This window comes from Lissotriton vulgaris, chromosome 1_1 (assembly GCF_964263255.1).
Source record: "Lissotriton vulgaris chromosome 1_1, aLisVul1.2, whole genome shotgun sequence".
NCBI classification, from domain to species: Eukaryota; Metazoa; Chordata; class Amphibia; order Caudata; family Salamandridae; genus Lissotriton; species Lissotriton vulgaris.
The window spans coordinates 850,996,437-851,019,517 of record NC_141685.1 but is presented as its reverse complement, the minus strand read 5'-3'; the positions used below and the strand labels follow the sequence as shown (position 1 = coordinate 851,019,517).

Genomic DNA, 23,081 nt, shown 5'->3' with positions numbered 1-23,081 from the left:
GAATTGTGTGAGTTTGGAGCTGAGCTCCCCAACCATTGAGGGATGCGTCTGCTGTTAGCACTGTCTGTGGAACTGGGTCAATGAAAGGCCTCCCTTTGGAAAGGTTCTGTGGATTCCACCACTGCAGAGAACGATGAGTGCAGCCGTCCACCAACACTAGATCGGCCAATTGACCCTGAGACTGATTCCACTGACATGCTAAACACTCCTGAAGGGGACGCATTTGAAGTTTTGCATAGGGAACTATCATGATTCAAGATGCCATAATTCCCAGTAGCGGCATGAATACCCATGGTGGTAATGAATGGTTGGTTTGAGACTTGGAAATTAGAGCCTGGATATTGTGAATCCTGGCTGGACTGGGACAGGCTAGAGCTTTTTGTATATCTAGAGTGGCTCCCAAGTACGTTTGTGTATTGGAGGGTTGGAGATGGGACTTTGACAGATTTACTGTGAATCCGAGGTTGTGCAGTAAGTGTGTGCTGTAGACACTTTGTGAGAGTGCTGGCTTTGATGAGCCAGTCGTCTAAGTATGGGAAGACGTGAATATGTTGTCTTCGCAGATTTGCAGCGACGAATACTCTGGGAGCAGTGGTCACTCTGAATGGGAGCACTTTGAACTGGTAATGCTTTCCCGCTACCACGAACTTGAGGAATTTGCGGTAAGTGGGATGTATTGGAATATGGAAATAAGGGTCCTTTAAGTGTAGAGAAGACAGAAAGTTGCCTTTTTGAAGGAGTGGAAGCACTTTCTGGAGTGCTATCATGTGAAAGTGGTCTGATTGAAAGTAGAGATTTAGGTTTCTGAGGTCTAATATAAGCCTGAGAGTTCCGTCCTTTTTGGGGATGAGAAAGTATAGGGAGTATACCCGAGCCCTTGATATTGTAATGGGACAGGCTCTATAGCTCCCTTTTGCAGTAGAGCGTGAACATCTTGTTTGAGAAGCTCCAAATGCTCTAGTGACATTTTCTGTGTTCGTGGAGGAATGTTTGGGGGTTGTCGGTAAGCTCCAGGCAATAACCAAATTGGATAATTTGTAGAACCCATCTGTCTGAAGTGATTGTATTCCAGATGGGAAGACATTGAGAGAGACATCCCCCGACGGATGTGGAATGATCGGGGGAAGAGGAGGCAAGTCACTGTTTGTTTGCTGCAGGGGTGTGTTACTGTTGCCCCTTCCCTTGCCATTATTGCCTCAAAATCGTCCTCTAAAGTAACCTCCGGAAGAGGGTGACTAATTGTTGCCTTTGTAAGAAGAGGAGGTGTCTGTGGAGATATTTTTTGAGCCTCCCCTGTGAAAGGAGAAGCTAAAGAAACCCCGACCAGCTGGGCAGTGCAAAGCCCCCATGGATTTTGCGACCTCCGTGTCCTTTTTTCATCTTTTCTAAAGAAGTATCCACCACAGGACCAAATAGGTGCTGTTTATCAAAGGGTAGGTTTAAAATGGAAGTCTGGACTTCAGGTTTAAACCCTGAAATTCTTAGCCAGGCGTGTCGTCTTAAAAGAACACTGGTGTTGACAGCGCGAGCTGCCGTGCCAGCTGCGGCTAAAGCACATCTAATAGAAGTGTTGGAAATTAGTTTTCCTTCTTGAATTAAATCATGCGCCTTTAATTTGTGTTCATCTGGCAAGAATTGGAGCAATTGTTCCAATTCTTCGTAGTGAGCCCTGACATATCTCAGTAAGAGAGCCTGTGTATTGGTAATACGCCACTGATTGGCTGCCTGTGCAGCTACTCTTTTGCCTGAGACATCTATGAGTTTGGACTCCTTATCAAGAGGAGGGGCATCTCCTGATGTTTGAGAGTTTGCTCTTTTGGGTGCGTTAGAAACCACTAGGGAGTCTAAGGGAAGTTGGCCTTTAATGTAGACAGGGTCTGTAGGTGCATGTTTGTATTTTTTGTCTAACCGTGGTGTTAGTACTTTTGCATGCACCGGGTCTATAAATATATCGTCTGAATGCTTAAGCATGCCTTTAAGTATGGGTAGTGTGTGAGTTGATCTTTGAGAGGAACTTAAGGTCTAAAAGAGAAAATCCTCCTACATAGTTTCTTTGAGAAGCTGAACCCCGTGATATTGAGCAGCCCTATTAATTAATTCTATAAACCCTACTGTTGTCAGGTGGAGATGGTTTTGTAGGGTATAGATCCGGGTTGTTGTCAGTGTTAGGATCTGTGTTATAATCATCCCATGCATCAGGATCATTGTCATCCAGTACATCGTTCCCGTCACCCTGGTTGTCAGGTGACTGTGGTTGTGGTGAATGTGTAGGAGTAATGAGTAAGTTAAGGTCAAGTGGGGAAGGTGGGGAAAGAGGAGGAGGTGGAGAAGGATTAGTAGCCACATCTTTCTTTTTAAGGGGAATGTCGCAAGGTTCCTCCATCTCTGGTTTCCGTTTAGCTGGCAATTTTACATGAATATGACCAGTGTTAGGATTAATTACGTGTTCTTTCTGTTTCGGGTCCGTGTTGGAAGGCGGAATGTCAAAACGAGGCTCCTTGGATGGGAGCAGAGCTGTTTTGTCTTTCGGCGCCGATGTTTTCAGTGTGAAATGTTTCGGTGCCGAAGTGTTCGGATCCAAAGAATTATGTTTCAGCATCGAAGGAATGGTCACTATGACGTGTTTGGATTTTGGTGCCGAAGATTTTGGTTCGGTGCCCGAATGGGGCCGACTCTGTCCCGAGCCCGAAGGTTTTGGCTGGTGTTCGGTGTCGAGCCCGAAGGCGTGGAGATGTAAACATGCTCCCGGTGCCGACCTTGGCCCGAAAGCACAGAGGGGCCCAGAGCCATCTTCTTGGGCATATTTTAGGGCAGGGGAGTATTAGTACTCACGGGACGTTGACCCTGCGGAACGTCTTCTTCCATGTCTGATTCTGCGTCGGACAGGGAAATGTGTTCCTCTTCTTCTTCGGCACCTTGCGCGTCGAAGATTTCTTCCGAATCTTCCCCAAAAAGATCCGGAATGGAGCCGCTTCGTTGCCACATTTCGTGACTTCGAGCCCGACGATCACGGAGCGTCTTCTTTGATCGAAAAGATTGGCATGTGTCACAGTCCTGTTCGTTGTGTTCCGGGGAGAGACACAAGTTGCACACTTCATGAAAGTCGGTGCGTGGATATTTAGCGCGACGCCTGGGACAGAATTTAAATGGAGTCCGTTCCATCGACTGCGAGCGGACCCGACGCAGGTAGGCCCAACGGCCAACAACGAATTTTCCGATTGAATATTTTTTCAACATTACGATATGTGGAAAATGGGGAACGCGATCAAGAAACAATACTCTTGAGGGTAGTGGATTGCGCACTGAGGGGAACCCGAGAAACAGTGTTGACCCGGAGCGCAGCAATTCACGTCCGAATCCGATAGCGGAAAAAAACAATCTAACAATGGAGTCGATGCCCATGTGCACTATCACTGAAAGGACGAGTCACCTACCTCGTGACTGGAATATACTTCTTCTAAGAAAAACAAAGGCAAACATTCAGACCCAACACTAGATGGCAGACTTATGCAAAGCATGTGATCTACAGCTCACATGCCTCAAACAGAGTGTGGAAAGGTAAGGAGTGCCTTCAAGGGAATTTATTTTCACAAATAACTTTTGGAAGCAATTCAAAGAAACTTGTAAGGACAATTCAATGGTCCTCTAGTGGATTAAATCCTAAATAGAACTTTATACTGATTATATGAAAGGTACACACTGTTATACAACATAAAACAAACATAGAACAAACACTAAACGAGTGCATACGAAAATATTGAGTTTATCGTTCAGTTAAAAGGTAATCAATTTGAAATACAAATATATATTTAAAAAAAAGCCGGCCTACAGTTACATTGATCATAGACAAATATATAAATCTGTATATTTGTCTATGATCAATGTACCTGTAGGCCGGCTTTTATATATATTACTTCCAAAAGTTATTTGTGAAAATAAATTCCCTTGAAGGCACTCCTTACCTTTCCATATATTTACCCAAGCCCTCAAGGGTATTTTGGGTTGCTCACTGATATAAATCAAACAGAGTGTTACATCATTTGGGAGAAGTGGTTCAGCAGTTTATATTCAAATTACGATTGGGTCAGCACTCTTCTGCCATTGGTATGTTCAAGTGTCAATCAGATTTTTCTTCCAACGACGCCAGACTAGAGGATGAGGGAGTGGGTCAGCCTACTTCAGCCATTGCTCTCTTGCACTGTGAGTGGCAACATTTTGCCTGATAATGTGCATAGCCTTCCAAAAAGAAGTGCAATTAACTGTCTGGGTAAGCAAGTACCTTACTTTTGGACCAAATTAGATTTAGGGCCTGATTTATTTATTGACAGTCCTCTGTCTTCCGTCAGGGCAACAAAGTATATTACTATACTATCCTGACGGAGGTGGTGAGGGCCAGATTTGAAATTCGCGGGCCCATCAGATATTTCTAGCATTGGCAGAAACCGTCGTCATGGCGGTTCCTGTCAATGCATTGCAATTTTACAGTATGGCAATCTGAGTCATCTCTAAAATAGTCTGTCAGGGTAGTGGAGACAATGTCGTCCGCCACCCTGATGGACTGTACTCCATATGCAACTTTTCAAATACTCACACCCGTCAAGAGATCAATGTTCTTTTACTCACGATGCCACCCCGGTTTGGACCCTGCCATACACAAATCAGTCTTGACCCTGCTCCCCATGGGACCTGGCCTGAACTGCCAGGCAAGGTCCTCCCTGGACCGGAAACAAGAATCCTGGGGCCGGTTTCGGGGTATCACACTTCATCAGCCAGGCTAGCTTGAATCCAGTGGCACAATGAGCAAGGGTCCCACATCTGGGCATACCCATGGCCACTTAGGGCAAATATAGCAAGCACAACAAGATGACGGACAGAGTGCTGAAACTTTACTAATACTCACCCTCAGTCAAGAGATCGGAGTTAAATTCATTGTTCTTTTGCTCACTATTTCAAACTAGTCCAAACTAAAATATCAAACAGGTCCTCCCTGGACCGGTAAACAAGCATCCTGTGACCTGTTTCAGGGTATCTCCCCTCATCAGCCAGACTTGCTTGAATCCAGAGGTGCAGTGAGCAAGTGACGCATGTCTGGGCATATCCTTCCCACTTAAGGCGACAAAAGCAAAAAGAAGAAATGATGGATGGAATGCTGAACAATGCAAACATTCACCCCCAGTTACAAAGATTTGGGTTTAATCCATAGTTTTTTTGCTCCCCATGTCATTTCAGTCAGGACCCAGCCATATGCAAATCAGTCTTGACCCTGGTCCCCATGGGAACAGTCTAGCCTGAACTGCCAGACCAGGACCTCCCTGGTCCAGAAACAAGCATTGTGGAGAGGTAAAAGAGGATTTACAACTGACATTGTTTGACAGACAAAGGTGGAGCGACAGCGCGGAAGACATGGTGTGGGCTAGGTTAAACACACCTCAGAGGAATGAAGAAACGTCCCTGTATGACAAAATAAGGAGTAGAAAAGTAGGAACGGCTCTGAAAATGTTTTGGGTGGCAAACGAGGGAACCACTGTAAGGAAATATGAAGAAGAGTTTCTAGGTAAGTGTGATTATGAAGTGGGAAATGCTGTCAAGGTGAAACCGTGAAGGAAACCTCTGAAAGGGTTCTTGTGATGGTGGGGAGAGTCCCTGGGTGACCGGGAAGTTATGAGTGTTCCACATCACTGGAGTCAAGCTATCCAGGCTGAAGAAGGCTGATAGCCAGAAACCGGTCCTTGGATGTTTGATTCTGGTCTAGGAAAGACATGACTTGGTAGTTCGGGCTGGACTGTTCCCATGAGGCACAGGGTCAAGGCTGATTTGCATATTGCCATTGTCTGACCTAGGGTGGTGTGGAGTGCAAAAAAAAGATGGATTTAGGCCCAGATCTTTGTACTGGGGTGAATGTAAGACATTGTTCTGCATTCTGTCCATCAACTGGTCACTGTCTAGCCAGAGAGGTGTACAGATAGAAAGAGGAAAGGAGAGAGAAGGCAGGGAAACAGAAATGAAGAAAAAAGTATCAGATGTCACCCAGTGTAATTGTGTAAAACTTAAGAACAGTGTTTTCCTTTTACCTGTGGCCACTATAATACAAGTTCTAAAAGGAGGATGTACTGGTGAGTACAAACACCCAGTGACTGCAGCTATACTTTAAACCGATGTGTGTATGTGTCTTATTTTGCTACTAGTCCACCAAACATAAACTCTTACCGTCTCTTTCATACAATGAGAGAAGCAGGCTAGTAAGACACTGAATTGCATGTAAAATATTGTTGCAAGACAAATAAAAGCTAGATCCCAGTGCAAAACAAACTACTTTACAGATGCTTGTTTAAGCTATCCTTTAATACTGTTTGGCTTCCGGCCACTAGGCAGGCCGAGCTTTTGGCTGTTTTTGCTTTCTCTTGTTTCTAAGAATGTAACTTGTAATTCAATATTATTGGCATCATGGGGGATTCAATTAGCTGAAAATGGGTACTAAGGGTGTTTCTAACATAGGGCCCAAAATATGTTCTGCCGTGACCCCCAAAATTGCTTAAGATGGCATTGCATGCAGGAGGGGGATGGATGCCACGAAAAAAGTATGAAGCTGCAGGACGGACGTTTGAAGTGTATATCTCATGGGTTCATTGAGCATTTCGGAGAGGTGAAGTGGTGGTGGGACTTTGGTTATCGCTGACCTTGATCAAAATTATGCAGGGGTTGACTTATAATCAAACACAATTCCTTGCTGTGATGAGGTGGATGGATCTCCTGGGGTGAAGGATCTGATCTGCAGTGTCCTCGCTTTTACCTTTTTGTACTTTTTTCATTTATGCAGAAGTCTAATAACATTTTTAATAAAAACAATGTAATGGGATTAGAGCAGATAGACCACTCAGATATCAAAGTGATATATCTTCAGTTTTCCATTGAGCTTCATCAGGAAGAACAAATGTTGGCTGATAAAGTCACCTATGTCAGGACTTACAGACAGGAGAGGGATCTGCACACATCACAGCAGCCTGTAGATAGAAGTCGGCGAGTTCCAATAAGAGTAAGACACCAGGAGAATGAGAGGCTGTGGCAACCAAGATCGATTTGGAGACTGGGGACTCATGTTCTGTTTAGTTCCTATGTCAAGATATTGCTACTTATAGAGTCACTGACTGTTACCAGAAGAGTACTCAATACAACATGGCACCAGTCACTACAGGTCATGTCTTTACTTTCTTTTAGGGTCACTCTAAGCATAGACATTATAAAAAGCAGCAAAATGCAAACCATTATTGCCTGACATCTTGTTGGGTTCACCAATCCCTGCCTTAGTTCGCACCTGGCTATCTTCCTCACTGCGCCTATGTTGTTTTCTTGAGTCACATTTTGGTTCCTCTACATTGTACATGTGTTGTGCCTAATATCTTGCTTTAGTCCCTCATCGGAGTCTTTTGACACTCTCACTGGTCCAATCTCTATGCCTCCTCTAATACCTGTAGCCCGAATAGTCTGGTAAGAGGCAAGTGTGTCATCAATATTTCTTTAATTAAATATTTGTACTATTTATTGTATAACACATTGATTATAACCATTTCACCCATGTTACAGGATTGGGGTGTTCAGCTGTCTGGGGATTTCCATTTTCGCTGCTTATCCTTGTGCTCTTCCCCTGTGTACCCAAGAGCATTCTTTCACATCACTGTATTCTTACGCAGAACTTATGATACTGACCTCAAGGCAGCCTATAGGGCCTGCACTAGAGTGTATCATCGGGCTATATGCACGGCCAGGGCTGCGTTTTACTCTCAGGAGATAAAGAACAGCACCAACCCTACCAAGGTCATCTTCAGGGTGTGTAAGGACCTTACTAGTAAAAGGACTGATACTGCTGCTCTTCAACCTTCCAGGACACACTGTGAGGACTTAGCCTCATTTTTTGTCGAAAAGGTGGAGGCTATCTACAAGTCATTCGCTCAGCTTCCTATTGTGGAGACTAGCCCTACGTCTCTGGTTCTCAAACCATTATTGACTATTCCTAGTCCGACATTGGATGAATTCACTGCCCTGACGACTAAAGTTAAATCCGGCTCCCCAGACGACCCCATGAGACCTAACCAATTTCGGGAATTTGCTGAAGGCTGCTATCCTGCTCTGCATGGCCTTATTAATTTGTCCTTCAGCTCGGGTAGTGTTCCTAAAGCTTGGAAACAGGCGACGGTCATTCCCATTCTCAAAAAACCCGCCCTCGACCCTACCAAACCTGAACACTACCGACCTATATCTCTTCTTCCTTGGCCAGCTAAACTGGCAGAAGCTCATGCCAATGCTATTTTATCTTCTCATTTGCAGGAAGCAAATATTTTGGATATCTCCCAAAACGGGTTTCGTGCAGGCCACAGCACAGAAACTGCCCTTCTGGCTGTGGTGGAACACATCAGGCATCTGTTAGATCTGGGCCAGACGGCGGCACTGATCCTTCTGGATCTTAGTGCCGCATTCGACACTGTGTCTCACCAGATTCTGTTACACCGCCTGATGGAAGCGGGAGTCGGAGAGGTGGCACTCGAGTGGTTTCGCTCCTTTCTAAAGGATCGTGCCTTTAAGGTTTCTACGCCCCCTTTTGTTTCTGCTTCTCGCCCCATACTCCAGGGTGTCCCCCAAGGGTCAGCCCTAAGCCCTACCTTGTTTAATTTATATGTTCAGCCATTGTATTGTATTGTGGCATATTTATATAGCGCAACCTGTCACCACCAAGGGCATCCTGGCGCTTTGACCCGTACTCAATGAAAACAGTAGCTCAGCCTATCCTGGGAAAAAGATGAGTTTTTAGAGCCTTTCTAAAAGATAAGAGATCTCCAAGGCTTCTCAAGGATATAGGCAGAGAGTTCCAGAGTTTGGCTGCCGCTACTCTAAAAGAGCGGCCCCCCATCCTCACTCTCTGGAATCTTGGGACTACCAGTAGTCTGGATGACGAGGAGCGTAACGCTCTAGATGGACAATACCAGGCAAACATTCGCCGCAAAGGAATGGGGCCCAGGTCATGAATAGCCCTAAACACAATACACGCTGCTTTGTAGCGCACCCGTAGATGAACTGGCAGCCAATGAAGTTCTCGCAGTGCTGCCGTAGAAGAGCTGTGGTAGGGGCGAGAAAGGGCGAGTTTAGCAGCGATATTTTGCACCCTTTGCAACTTGCCCAAGAGTGTTACTGGGGCCTCCAGAAGTAGTGCGTTACAATAGTCAAGTCGACTTAGGATGGTACAACGCACTACTTCTGGTCTGGCTTGCACAGGGAGGAGAGGAAGGACCTTGCGCAGCATACGAATCAGCATCATACATGTTGAAGAGATCTTATTCACATGTAGATCCAACTGCAGGTTAGGCCCAAAAATGACGCCTAAATTGCGCGCTGATTGTGCCGCAGACACCGTCTCTGAGAAGGACGGAGGCCAGAAGTCTACTGGGAGGTCACGAGGAACTCGATCAGTGGAACAGTGTAAAACCTCCGTCTTAGTTCCGTTGAACTGTAACGAGTTCAACCGGAGCCAATCCGCTGTCGCCTGCATGCACCGATGAAAGGTCTCCAGTGTGACTGCGTCCTGTCCCTCCAGAGAGAAGACCAGCTGGGTATCATCTGCATAATTAAATGCAGAGATACCAAAGGTTTTAATGAGCTGGACTAGGGGGCGGAGGTAGACATTAAAGAGTATGGGGCTGATGGCCGAGCCCTGAGGTACTCCTTGTCCCACCCTCCGCTCCTCTGAACTGAAGGGGGGTAACGAAACCCGTTGCTGACGGCAGTCCAAGTAGGAGATTAACCAATCCCTGGCCTTGTCCCTGACCCCGCATTCCTCCAGCCTAGAAATCAGGGTGGGATGGCTGACCGTGTCGAACGCGGCCGACATGTCGAGCAGCACCAAGAATGCTGCCCGACCACTGTCGACTCGCGCCCGCAGATTGCCATTAGCGGAGGTAGCCCATAGTTTTGGTCTCCCCTTAGTGTCATACGCCGATGACACGCAGTTGGCGGTGGCACTTAATGGCGACTCCAATATGGATGCCCCCACTTTTCAGTCAGCTCTAAAAGCTGTGGCAGGCTGGATGGCGAACAATCGGCTCCAACTTAATGCCTCTAAGACCGAGGTCATTATTTTTGGTAGGGAAAGTGAATTATGGGGAGATCAGTGGTGGCCTTCTGATCTTGGCCCTGTCCCCTCCCCTGTGACGGAGGTCAGAAACCTCGGGGTGTGGTTTGACAATAAGCTTTCTTTCACCTCCCACACAAAACGTGTGGCCGGCACTTGTTTCGGCACTCTGCAATGTTTACGACCAATCTTTAAGTTCTTCGATGCGGAGACCAGACAGATTATTGTTCAAGCCCTGGTTCTTACCAGACTGGACTATGCTAGCTCCCTGTTTCTGGGCCTAAACCAGGCTGAGCTATCTCGCCTTCAGAGGGTTCAGAATGCGGCGGCCAGGATGCTTGTTGGCCTTCCAAAGTTTGTCTCGGCTCGTCGGACCATTCAGGATCTCCATTGGCTGCCAGTGGGGCAGAGAATTAAATTTAAAGCCTTGTGCCTGACTTTTAAAATTCTTAAAGCAGCCTCCCCTCCTATTCTTGCACATACTATCCAGCATTATGTCCCTGCCAGAGCTCTTCGCTCTGCCGGAGCTAATTTGGCTATGGTGCCGCGTTTTAAAAAATCTAGGATGGGCGGTCGCTCCTTTTCAGTGATGGCAGCATCCCTTTGGAATTCTCTGCCTGCTTCATTGCGCTCCATTCCTGAGTTGTTTCCGTTTAGGAAGGCACTTAAAACCTCCCTTTTTGCCACAATTTAGACCCATTTCTTCTCCACTGTTCTTCCTTACCCCTTTTCTGTCGTGTTGTGTTATTACTCTCCAAAGCGCCGGGACGCCACTTTGCTGCGGCATCCGTGCGCTATACAAAAATCATATAACATAACATAACATAACTAGTGTTCCTGAGGTTTTGGGTTTAGGGAAGCTAGGGATTTTAGCTGGAAGTCCTTATTTATTACAAGAGTTGGTCATGACAACTAGAGTTAAATTCTGAAATCCGGATTTCAACACTAAGAGATACAAACTTAATTACCAGAGAGGTAGACGCTTATGTCAGAAGGCTGAGGAAAGGGAATTACACAGAAGGATTGAGCAAATGTCCAGGAAAGAAATCTATAGGTGACAAAGGTTTTCCATCAGAATTTCCTAAAATGTTTGTTGAAATCCTTCAACCTACTCTTGCATAGTAATTCTTGTAGTTATGACCACATAATACATCCCCGACAGTTGGTGAATAGCTAATATCTGAGAATTTGCATAAACAAATAACCGTCCTATCATGTTAACTACTACCCACTGTCTTTTCTCTACAGGATAAATCATGTATTACCCTTACTGTTATCACTGGAACAGCATGGATTTGCTTCAGACCACAGTACAAAACAAACACACACATTTAATACTTGTACTCCTAGCGCTATAAAGTACCATTATCTGCCATTTTAATTGATGCCAAATAGCTTTTGATTGAGTAAACTGGCACTTGTTAAGGAAAACAATGCAATATTTCAACTTCCTCAGATTGTAGCTCTTCAGATACTGTAATCAAAACTGGTTGCAAACAACTTTTATAAATCCGAATCCTTCACCCACTTTTGATACTGAAGGAGGGATGCAGCAAGAATGTCCCTTCCCTCCAGTAATCTTTGCTCTATATATTGAGTCTTTACTGATGTCAGTCGCAAAATATTCCTCTATTTCCATTTACAGTTTCCAATCAAAGTGTTGACTTATGGTGATGATATCATTATATGAACTTGGAATTAAAAATATTATTCAGACAGTTGACAAGAGGACTGATGATTTTAGAATATGGGCTTGATGAAACTATTATCTTTAAAATAGCTTTAACTGAGTCTGTGTCTTGTATTGAATATTATGGATTTAAATTACATCCTAATTGTGATCAATTATGGCATATTAACCCAGTACCTTTATTGGAAAAAGTCTTGCAGGCTGCAGGACAATTACAAAATCTTCCTTTATCACATCCTGGGATCTAACTTTAGCAAGAGTGTTAACAGCTGTGCTTGAATATTGTAGTGGCTGATTTTACTCTTCTAGACTTTCAATTAAACATTTTCACAGTGCTTGGCAGCAATGAATCACAGTTTATGTGCACTCTCTTTCCTTTTTTGGATTCTTTTTCCAGCCAGGAGATACATTATTTAAGTTTCATCACCTGCAGTTTTCAAAACGGTTATACTAAAAGACATTTCTAACACTGATACAGGTACGAGAGTCATCAGTAAATTTTAGGGAATACATCAATTGGCTAAGAGACCCTCCCCAACCTGAGATAATGGTCTTTTTCTGATATTAATGATATACTTTCTCTGACCTGCCAACACCAAGGAGTATATTTAGTGGAAGCTTATTAGATTTGAGTCACTTTTTAGTTTTGAGGAAGGTCAAGAATTGTATGGGCCTGATCAAGAGTTTAAATGTATTGAGTTTCTGGAAATGTTTCTCAAAATGTTCCCTAATTTCCCTCTTTGTAACAGACCATTTACATTGTCATCCAATTTCTGATTATTACATAATTCTGTTGGACCACATACAAGCAAATCTTAGTGAAATTACAGACTTAAGATTTAAAAAGTAACATCATTGTATAGATTTTTTGGGAGATTTTTCTATATATTGTGTTATATATTAACCAAAAGGCATCTAGGTTGCCAAATTTGTGTAATTGTTTTCCACATCTTTGAGATTCTTAAGGTACGCAAGGTTGTGTTGTATTCACCTGAATTGAACTGAGAAATTATCCAAATACAGCTTTTGTCTGAAAAACTGCAGGGCAAGAAAGCCCATTTTTAAAATAAAAAAAACAGCATCAACAAACGGTTGATGTGCAAAGAGTATCATCTTCCCAGCTTCCAGGAGCAAGTTGAGTTGGAAAAGCAAACACATATATTTTACCACAGTTTGGCATTTTTCAAACTGGTAGTCTGTTTTTCATATTTTTATAAGTTTTATGGTAATGAAAATTGTGGTGAAAACAGCTGTGAAACCAATGGGTTAACCTTGAAAACTATACATATTTGAAAACGAGGAGAAAGCCCGAGTTTAAAAAAGGTATTTGTGTAGATTGCTCATGGTTTTCCAGGAGAAACTAGTTGTTGAAATCAACCAGTAATGAGTATAACTGAAATTGATGAAAACATTTTCATTTGTAATTTTTTGCACCGATTTCAGATTTGCAAAAGTAATACAACATTATGAGTATCAGACCCTTCTGGTTGTAAGAGTTTTATAGTGTTTGGTGGTTGATCAAAAACATGTGATACACAGAGAAAACTCCTGCGCTGCTGCTTGTAATGATTTTTCATTACTGAATGACCATGCAGAAATTCATGTGGTAAAATCTAATGAATGAAAAATGGGTATGTAGGAAACATAAGTATTTTTGAAAGGTGCACAAGATAATAAGCTTCTGTTTGGTGGGTATTTGTACACATCTGAATTTACGGTTACCCATACTATCATAACATTCTGAGTGCATTTTGCAAAATGTGTTCTTTATTGTACACTGGCTTACATTTGGAATTCAAAAAAGCAGGGAAATTCAGTAGGTAATCCCAAAGGTACTACTATTCAGTGTTTCCACATTTCTCCTCATACAAGAAGCATCCACTTGTGTGGGTGGGCCTATGGCCCAAAAGAGAAAAGGTCCCACATTGTAATATGGAGACTTCAAAATTCTGGTATGAAAAATGGCCATTCTTGGCATTGTGAGTAGATGCAGAATGAGGGCTGGGCTCTGCCACCACTCGTGGAAACCTTTCAAACACAGACATTTCTGAAAACTAGTCACTCAGGGGAGTCCAGGGAGGTGTGACTTGCATGGATCCCACTACATTTCTTGACCACAATGCCCTGCAAGCTCCAAACTATGGTTACAAATACACACTTTCCTCTCATTTCTGTGAGGGAAAGTTCAGGGATCTGTGGGGATGCACAACATTCGTACCACCAAGTGTTTCCACATTTCTCCCAATAAAAACATTACCCCAATTGTGTAACTGGGCCTAGCGCTTGCAACAGGAAAGACAGGAAAGACCCCAAAATGCGACATGGCGAGATCATTTCTGACAGAAAGCTACCCGTTTGGAAGTCAGTAAAGTCTTTGTATGGTCTCTTGTTTGATCCATTGCTGTGGACCCCAGCGGATTCCGGCAGAAATGTGAGGAAAATGCGTAATTGTAGCTAAGGTCTGAGGCTTGCAGGGCATTCCAGGTAAGAACACTTAGTGGGAGCAATGCAAGTCACACCACCCTGGACTCACCCTGGTTGTCTAGTCTTCAAAAATGTCTGGGTTTAGTAGAGTTCCTTGGTTGTCTACTGACCTAAATCCTGAATAGTGTAGCGCATCTACATGGCAAGTGAAAGAAAATTGTGATTTACACACACTCTGCTGAGCCATATGTCAAAACTATGCCTAATAGAATCCAAAAGTAGATGCTTTAGGCTTTAAGAGGGCAAAAAGACAGTTGTAGCTCGAGCGTGGGAGACAGACCCAATGCCTGGGCTGCCTGCCACCACACTACCCTGGTGTCTAGTGGAATTTCTGTCCTCTGGGTGGATTTGTGGCAAACCCTACAATCAGCCAAAGGAGGCTAGCAAGACTGTTTGGTCAATTCTGGTGTGGGGGGCAGCCCTGTGCCTTGGTGGATCATTCTTCCTGGTGTCTAGTGTGCTTACTGTCCACTCCTCGGGGGGGCATTCGGGGGTGGAGGTACGACCCAGGGCCTGAACTGCCTGACGCCACCCCTTCTTTTTTTTTTTGCCACTGGTGTCTAAAGGGCTTTCTGCCATCCCCCGGGTGCCACACTAGGCGTAACCCGCCCCTCCACCACTGTCTTGGCAAAGACTGTTAAGCCCATTCTGGGGTGGGGCATGACTTAATGCCTGGGTAGTCAGCCCCACCTCCTTTTTTATTTGCACTTTTTTCCTCGATGTTTAGATGGCTTTCGGGCAGATTGGTGTAAAACACCTCCTATCTCTCCCCAGGGCAGGCAGAAAAACTGGTCTAGGGTGGGGGCATGCCCAATACCTAGGAGACCCACACCACCCCTACCCCTTCTTGTATTGCCCTTTTTCCTGGCTTTCTACCCCACCAGAGGGTCGGGTGGTCAGAAAGATTTTTGTGCCAAGAGGGAACAATTGGGCCATGCTAATGGGGCGGCTCCCCCACAGGCATGTCTTTGGTGTCCAGTGGTGTGGTGGATCCCTGCTTGGAGTTCAGTGCCTGCAAGTGATCCCGGGGCAAGGAGCCACTACACAGAGAAAGCACTAGAAAGATGACATTGTTTCCCTTCCAGTGTTGCCTCTCATGTGTTGACTGATGCTCATGGGTAGTTGTTTGCCCCAGTACCGGTCAAAAGTTAAAGTAGACAGTGCGGTTAGTGGGGTCTGCTTTCACATTTGTCCTGCTGTGACATCAGTGTGCACAGAGTACTGCACGTAACAGCAAAACAAAAATAATCCAACTAGGGACGCAAGGGAAGCATTTCCCTTGTGTCCTGACTTTGCAATATAATAAGAATAGCTATACCCATAAATGGTTATCCTGCAGGGATATAAGCCCATCATCACTGCTTCCAAGCTGTGGTAATATTACTCAGAAATACATTTTAGTAGGAAGGCAACCTTTTTGCTGTTTGTTTTTCTCATCTATCCAATATTCTGTTGCATGTTCACTCTAGATCCATATATTCATATGTAACATCTTTTCATTTGTTGTAAATCAATTTGAAGGAGAAGCGGCAACTCGCTGTTAGATGACATGAGATTTGATTGATGTAGTTTTACCAAACTCAAAATGATGAAATCTAAAAGAATGACACCACGGAAATAAAATAAAATTGTTTGCCCTGATAAAGTTCCTATAAGGAATGAAACACGGCTGGGTCTGCCAAAAAATGATTAAAAACTGGTTAACAATAAAGAACATGGTATGAAAAAAATACCAACGCCTGAAGATTGATTTACAACAAAAGGAAAGACTTGCATATGAATAGTTGGATCTACAGTGATTACAGCTATATGCAACAGAATCTTGGATATTTGAGAAAAATAAACAGATAAAATGTTGCCCTCCTACTAAAAAGTATTTCTGATCTAAATTGAGTTTTGTGGGTGGTCAAAACTCTAAGAGTATATAGGAACAAATGATTTTGAGATATTGACCTGTGCAGTCTAAAGGATCACTACTGCCATTAGTGTTGACATTGTGGTAATGTTGATGCTGATTTTGTAGATATGTTTTCAGATTGTTTTTACCAGTCAATGTTCTCTAAAAAGTCTGGGAATCATAATTCATCTCATTCAGATAAATACCCACAGTGGGAAAATACAGTTTGTTTCAGTTTAATTCTTTTAAGCGCGTTCTCCATCTATTCAATCTATTTCAGAAACTTCAGATACTGAATACAATCAAATCATATAGATTGGATAACTGTAATTCCATCTACCTCAAACCTCTTTTCTACTAGGTTTGTAGACTGCAATGAATCCAAAACTATGCAGCTAGAATTGCCCTAGGCCTCTGAGCAAGACACCATATTTCCACTGCTCTTTCCTCCTTACGCTGACTTCAGATGAAGCAACTTATTCTTTTTAAATTGTTGAGTCTGGTGCATAAAGCCGGTGCATAAAGCTGACTACATACCACACAGCTCGCAGTTATAGTACCAGATTTAGCTGGTATTAATGGCATTATCACAATCACCAGCTTAGATTTGAGAATCAGAAACAGCTAACGGTCCCTTAGATACGTCGTAAACAGTCAGGGGCAGACCCTTCACAATGACTGCTGTGGCCCATTGGAATGCTTTGACTTCCCAACTTCAAATAGAATCTAACCTTCTGTAGCTTCAAAAACTTTAAAAAACATGGGTATTTCCAACCAATTTGGTACAGCAGACACTTAAATATTGTTATTGTGCGCATGCATTGTGTAGTGTAGGATTTTCTCAAAGCCAAGAAACCCAGTTTGGGTGCACGATGCGCTCTATAAATCCCAAAACAGAATTAAATAATTTGGGCCTCTATTAATAATTTTGTGAATTAGCATTTAAAAAAAAAAGAAACTACTTGTATTCCTAGAAGAAATAAAGGTATTATGTTCAAGCCGGGCTCAGATATCACTATGCATAGACATACAAATCTTTTGTTTTTAATAGAATGGCAATCACCGACCTTATGCTTGCAAATTGCTGGGTAGATAGAGGACCTCTATTGGTCGTACTTGTTTTTCAAGAAGTAAAAATTTGTTTTAGTTTGAATATATCTTTACCAAGAAATACTCAAGTCTACATTTTCTGATTTATAAACTAATTGCTGCACGGTTACAAGGACATTGTAATATAGTTGTTTGGACGTAACAAATGTAATGTGATGTTTACATTTTGTATTTTTATTCTTGCCAGCTCCCAATAAAAATGACGAAAAAAATCTTGATATATTTTCATGAATTCCAAAACAATAACATAAGTAGTACTGTAGTTTTGTTTATGTCTAATGCTTATAAATAGTCTAGCATGACGGTATAATTTATGTTGTTTTCTTTAAACCCTATTAAATAAATTACTAGACTAAACGTATGGGGTGCAAACAGGGAAAACAATGAACCTAATTGCTGTCATCATGAAATAATAGTTCTTCTTTTCTATTTCTTCTACTTAAGTATATTGCATAGTTTTCTCTTTTTCTAAAAAGTTCAATTTATTGTTACTGATTGTTTGTGAAATTGATATTTTCATAATACCTTGAACCGCTGTTAGGACTAAATATTGATTGCCCCTGGTTCAGGTGTACAGGGCTGCCCCTGTTGTTGATAACCAATATTATATACAATAGGATGTGAGGAAGGTAAGGGTGCAGCAGATCCTTGCCCATGGTTAGATCAGGCATATTTATCATCCTAATCAGTAAGGGTTGATCAGAAATGGATATATTATTACATTACTCCAGAAATTTAAATGCATTTAAACTCCGATTCCGAAGGCCTCCTTTAAAAAGTCAGAAATTTGCCCCTATACATTTTAATCCCCTTATTTTAAGACTAACTTTAAATAGTGAAAAATTCCACATCACCCTTCTCCTCCACAAGCTGCATTACCTGCCCTTTAAAATTATTCTGGCAACTGTTTTTGTATTTTTATTATAAACATATTTTGATTAATATATATCAATTAAATGTAATAATTTAGAAAGTACAGATTACCTTATAGTTTGATAATATTCACAATGTTATAGAAGTATTTTGGGGCTATTGCTTCAGTATATATTTATATTGGTTCCTCTATATTTCGACTATTTGTTTTAGCAATACATTCTTCATAAGCACCTAAGACCACAGAAATCTCATAATCTGTTGAGAGAACAACCAGTAAACACAATATGTAGGGCCAGATGTACGACCATTGAAATTTGCGACTCACAAATTGCGACTCGCAATTTGCGAGTCGAAAAATTAAATGTAATACAGTGTCTGAGACACTGTTTGCGATTCCGAATGGGGTTGCAAACTACATGCCTCATGAATACTAATGAGGCTGTCGCAATTTGCGACCCCATTGAGAATGGCTGGCACTCCCAGGGAAGGTGCTCTACTGGGGTCAGCAGACCACCATGTCTAGGACTGCTTTTAATTAAAGCATTTTTTTTCAGCTGCAGCCCATCTTACTTAAAGGAAAACGGGATGCATTTAAAAAATAAAAATGAAGCTGTTCCGTTTATTTTTTAAAGTCAAGCAAAGGTCCCTGGGACCACTGCCTGCCCTTAAAAAATGTTTGCGCATGCATTTACAAAGGGGTAGGGGTCTCCTAGGGACCCCTTCCTGTTTACGAGTGCTTCACCACCATTCTGAGAAGGGTGGTAAACTGCGAGTGTTTTGCGACTGCAATTGCGACCGCACTTGCTGTCACAAAACATTCATACATTGTTTTAGAGTCTCTATTAGGAAGGGACGTCCTTGGACTGCCTTCCTAATAGCGAGTCGCTACCCCTATTTTGCGAGTCGAAAATTATCTGCGACTCTCAAAATAGAGTTTGAACATGGTCCACATGTTTTTTTGAGGTAGCAAATGGGCCCAAAACCCCTTTGTGACCGCAAAAAACGGTTGTACATCTGGCCCGTAATGCTTAGTAGCCTGGCTGGTGAAACAAGAGTGCAATTCTGCCCCATCTCTGTCTAAATCCATGTATTTAAAGTCCTACCTTAAAGAAGAAGCCGCAGCATACTTTTTGGTCCTCCTCAAGACGCTCTTGTTCACTTTCCCTGTCGTTCTCACCAAGGGGATTTGCATCTGGTGGTTTCAAATCCGAAAGTGAAACTTCAATTAGATTTGCATTTTTAGGACTTGAAAAACTCATGAAAGGCTGCTGATCATCTTTCCGCGTGACGCATACAGTTTCTGTGATAGGTTCAGCTAATACTTCTGATACGCTGGATACGTAAGGCCTAATCTCCTCTGCTTCTGATTCTTGTAACTCCTGTTCTAAAGATGTTTCTATTCCTGGTTCATCAACTGCTACCTCATCCATAGACCTGCTTTCGTCCAAAGGACTTTCCTTTGCTTGTGGCTCAGGCACAGAACTATCATCCCCAAAACAAACAAATGATCTTGTCTGGGCCTGGCTTGGAGAAAACCTTCGGAGTCGCGGGAGGCTGTCTACAGATTGAGGCGGGGTCAAAGTACGATTCAGGGGGGCCAGTTTTAGTTCATTTGGCCTTGGAGTCCTTTGTAACTTTGGTGGGAAAGATACAGACTTCCTGTTCGTAATCTGTGGAGATCGGTGAACAGGCCTGGGGGATTCTAATGTAAAAGACTGTACTGGAGACACTGATCCTGTAGGCTTCATGGTCGACTTGAGCTCTCTAACCTGTTTCTGAGGAGAGGGTTGTGGAGGTGAAATCACCCAGGCCTGCTGTTCTTCCCTCATTTGCATTAACACATCTTGCTGCAAGGCTAAGCGCTGCATTTCTTGCTGCAATAAATTTAGAGAAGAATTCAGCTTTTCAATTGATTTTGTATATTCTCCAATTTCTCCTTCACTCATAGTTTCTTCAGTCGGACTTGCCAGGCTCCATTGTTTTTCAGGTTCTACGGGCGTGGTAGGGGACTTTGCCCACTTGGGCTGTGCGAACTCTCCACTTTCTAATGCATATTTATTATCTCTCTGCTCAGCTTTGTTTGGAGAGGCCTTTTCATTCAACAATTGTAACCTACTTAGGTCTGAGGCATCATTTTTACTTTGAGCCCCAGCTGCTTCTTCTCGAAGAGGGGATATGCTGTCGCTTTTCTTTTTGACGACACTCAGAAATGCGGTTCTGCCCATTTTCTGTCTCTGCCTTGTAAATGCAGCTTCTACCTTTTTCTTCTGAGCTTCAATTGCTCGCCTCTTTTCCTCCAGTTTCATCCTGAGATGCACCATTTCCGATGCCAGCAGCTGTGTTGTGTCTCTGTCCTGTGAGGGAGTAGTCTCCTCGGGTATCTGCCCCCAAGCGACAACATGGGGAATATTGAGCTCTGACCCCTCAGGTGTTGTCTTCTGAGAACTGCTTCCACTACTTCTTCCATCACCATGGTTCAGTTTCCTCAATTTCTGCTCAGCAAAGCTTGTCATTTTGACCCCAGAGCTTGATGACGCACTGCTACCGGCCTGAGACTTGGCACTTACCGAGCTGGGACATGGACTTAATGGCTCTCTATTATAATTAGACCGACTCTCATTCTCTGAATGAAATCTGGATGGTTCATCCATGTCAGAGTCCATGCTAACAGTGTAGTCTTTTAATGAATAGTCCTCATCCATGGTCTCTGGAATGTCATCCGAGGCAATATGGATTCCAGTATCATCAGTTACCGGACTGGGCAGGCCTTTTGTATCTCCGATAATATCTGGGCTGCCGGATCTAAGGTCATGGAGGCTTTTCATGTTGGAATCAAGGAGGTTAACTTCCTGATCATGAAGGAAAAAACCATTCGATATCTCCTCAGATTGGGGAAGCTGTGAATGCTTTTGGGGCTCATGAATTATCTGCAAGGCTTCTTCAAGACTTGGTGCTTCATTCTGATTGTCATCAAATGTGTCAATCTCTGTCATGTTTTGGAGAGGTCCATTTGGAAGATTGCACAGACCACTTTCATTGGCATTTTTCAAGTTTGTGTTAAGGCAAGCGCTGTGCACTACTTCGTCAAGGTTTGCTTGGCTCTTTTCCTCATCAATGCTTTCGGAATCACTTTGCCCATTCACCGGCTGGAATGAAAGATGTTTTCGAATGGGTCTTGCATTGCGATTGCTGTTCAAGCTCAGACCCTCGTTGCTAACTGACCTCGAAATCGGTCTGTGTGTTGTAGATATATTTGCACTATTGTCTTTATCGAAAGAAATGTCAAACGAAACACCGTGAACAGAAGATCTAAATTAAATGGAAAGAGAATAAACAAATCATGTTTTTGACACCAAAATACAAATACTTTCTCAAGCTATTGTAAATAATGAAAATACAACAACCTCCTCTGAAGAATAGTATACATTGCTGCAGAGTTTTAGATTACATCAAGCCATAGAATGAAATAAATTCTACACTCTGGGGACGGAGTAGAAATCACTGGCTTCTTTTTGATTGTACGAGATAGGCTTGAATATGTTATGTCATATGTCATACGTACTTATACAGTGCACATATCTCTTTGTTCTTGCCTAATCTATGGGCTGTCTAGAAATAACATTACTACCTTGTTCTGGGCATTCATGCATACCACAGTCTGTTTGAAATGTCCTAAGTGTTATGACTAGGAGCGACCCAGTGTGTGTTGTGCTTGGCAGGTTGAGATATGCATGGGTGTGCAAGAAGTCCATTGGGCAGCCAATATATGTTTTTGCTCGCCTGATTAATTTCTTCCCTGCTTGGCATGTGTGCCTGTGTGCTTATTATATTTGTCTTCCAATTTAGTGAGAAAGAGCTGCGGGTTGCCTTTGTTTAAATTTGCATCCTTGGATGATGGAAGTTGCTTGTTGCTCAGTATGTCGGATTAGGTGTGTGCACTGTCTGGCAAAATAGTAATGTACTGTGGGATATTGATTTGGGGCCAGAAATGTTCCACATGGTATGGTCCTGCCCTTCATTAGCAGGGTTTTGGAAGGAAGAAAGAATATATTAATGGAATAACCTTGCGGCATATCCCTTGTACACCCTACGTCTGCCTCCTAGGGGGTATCCCTTGCCCTAAAAATAAGGACATTACTACTAGAATTACGGACTTATGTTTGATTTTGGCAAAACAAGAATTGACTATGCACTGGAAATAGTTGCATGGTCTACCAATTGCTAGATGGCGTAAATAAATGATTAAAGGGGCAAATTTGGAGAGTGCTGTGTTGTTTCACGAGACAAAAAGAGGACAAGGAAAAATGTACAGCATCGGGACACCTGGTGCATAGTTTGTTGGCCATGGAAGCAGACACAGATTTGTCGAATAGCTCCCCGAGTCTGTGCGGGTGAAAGAAGGGAAATCTAGATTATTACTGATATATTGGGTGATAATGGGTACTACTTTGATATACTTGTCCATGTGGAATATTTTGACACTTTATTTATGACTGCTTTACTTGATATAGGGTAACTGTGAGTCGGAGGGATTTATGTTATAGTTTTATTGTAATACTTTTAGTAGATCTAAGATATTTATGAAATTTACAGTAGTTGAAAAATCCTTGAATGCTTGTGAATGCACGTCATATGAGATATATTAACGCTTTTAATCTGTAAATTATAGTTATCTGGGTATTTTTCCTTTTAATATATATTTTAAATTATTATAATCATCTGTGTATCTTTTTAAAGCAAATTACTGTATATATTTCATTTATACTCTGTATTATATGCCTGTCACTGTTGCACTAAGGTTTATTTAATGAAACAAATACAAATTATTTAAACTTATGTACTGTGGGGTATTTTGTAGTAGTCTTAGTACCGTAGTTTACCATTTTATTTAAATGTGTTGGCTAAAA

The 23,081-nt window shown here is 42.6% G+C and overlaps 1 protein-coding gene across 4 annotated transcripts in view; it reads right to left on the bottom strand.

Moving 5' to 3' along the window:
• CAMSAP2 (calmodulin regulated spectrin associated protein family member 2) overlaps nt 1–23,081 on the bottom strand; it is a 541,958-nt gene that overhangs the window by 83,959 nt on the left and 434,918 nt on the right. For all 4 annotated transcript variants that reach the window (XM_086957854.1, XM_086957865.1, XM_086957838.1 and 1 more), the window contains one exon: nt 19,278–21,483. In XM_086957854.1, the coding sequence (XP_086813980.1) occupies nt 19,278–21,483 (2,206 nt within the window). The remainder of the gene's footprint in view (nt 1–19,277; nt 21,484–23,081) is intronic.